The following is a 1,176-nucleotide window of genomic DNA, read 5'->3' on the forward strand; positions in this document are numbered from 1 at the left end:
TTCACAATATTATTGTTTTTACTGTATTTTTGATTAAATAAATGCTGCCTTGGTAAGCATAAGGGACTTCTGAACAGTAGCGTATAAATGTTTATCCAAACTGTATAAATCTCTTCATATTTTCATAGTCAGTTTATAGTTGGCTTTATGTTTTAGAAAAGTCATCATCAGATTTGGTGGTCCTTGGCATCAAAAAGTTTAAAAACTCCTGATCTGAAAGAAAGCTCATTGTAAACACCTTATCCCTTGTGCAACAGAAATTCATTAAAAGTGTTACGCATGCATTATATTTACAAACGCTTTAGTTCACTGCACCATTTGCTGCTCAGTTTGACTGCCTTATTTGGCTATTCTTTTTGAGTTTGCTCTTTTGATGATGTGTTAATCATCAATGACCTTTAAGTCGCATCATTAACGGATGACAGGCATGTGACTAGAAGAAATCTATGAGACTTCTTTGTACTGTTGCAGAAACCACTGGACTGGTTTTTGGCTCTGACAGTTTCTCATAAGAGTTTGGGGGGATGGGAGGCAGCTGTACCTGTAAGTTCTTCCTCCAGACGTTAACTGCTGCAAAAGCCAGCTGCATCTGCTTCCTGCGCGCATCCTTGTGTCGTTTGTATGCAATCTCAATGAAGATGAGGAAGATCCCGGCAACGATACCACCAGCCACCAACATAAACACGCCTGTGCGATGAAAAATACATTTGATCATTTCCAGACAGTCTTCAATGTGACAAAGAAGGCAACAGAGATTATTAAGGCCTGTTCACATTGACAGAGATTCATTTTCAATTAGATTTTTCGTTTGTTGGCAACATGAGCTTCAGTGACAAATGGTGATATGACAAAGTTGGTTTTAATTAAATGTAAATGAGCAGATACATGATGTGGCTACTACCAATCTGATACAGCTGGATGCTATGGTCAAGTAGAACCCCCTACTAGCAACCAACAGCACAGGGACTCAACGACCTTGAGGTATTTGATCGGTGTCAGTGTCAACAGCTCTTTAGAAAGCAAAAGGGATCCTGTGAGAGGTGGATCATACCTGCCATATTCTCGAAAGTAAGCGTGGCTGGTGCATTGCTTCTGGAGTCACACTCCTGATAACGGACCCAGGTTTTATCCAAGTCCTCCATGAAGCCATTCTCATGGGAACTATTAGTTCAGAGA

At 40.1% G+C, this 1,176-nt stretch overlaps 1 protein-coding gene across 1 annotated transcript; it reads right to left on the minus strand.

Moving 5' to 3' along the window:
- Positions 1-433: 433 nt before the first annotated feature.
- Positions 434-1,163, minus strand: LOC107682802 (glutamate receptor ionotropic, NMDA 1-like; the record flags this gene model as incomplete). The annotated part of the gene is made up of 2 exons (XM_016478939.1): positions 434-687; positions 1,052-1,163. Coding segments are annotated over 2 exons (366 nt in total), but the record flags the coding sequence as incomplete, so codon positions are not given.
- Between the last annotated feature and the right edge of the window lie 13 nt (positions 1,164-1,176).

Source organism: Sinocyclocheilus anshuiensis, unplaced genomic scaffold, assembly GCF_001515605.1.
Source record: "Sinocyclocheilus anshuiensis isolate Anshui unplaced genomic scaffold, SAMN03320099.WGS_v1.1 C32604970, whole genome shotgun sequence".
NCBI classification, from domain to species: Eukaryota; Metazoa; Chordata; class Actinopteri; order Cypriniformes; family Cyprinidae; genus Sinocyclocheilus; species Sinocyclocheilus anshuiensis.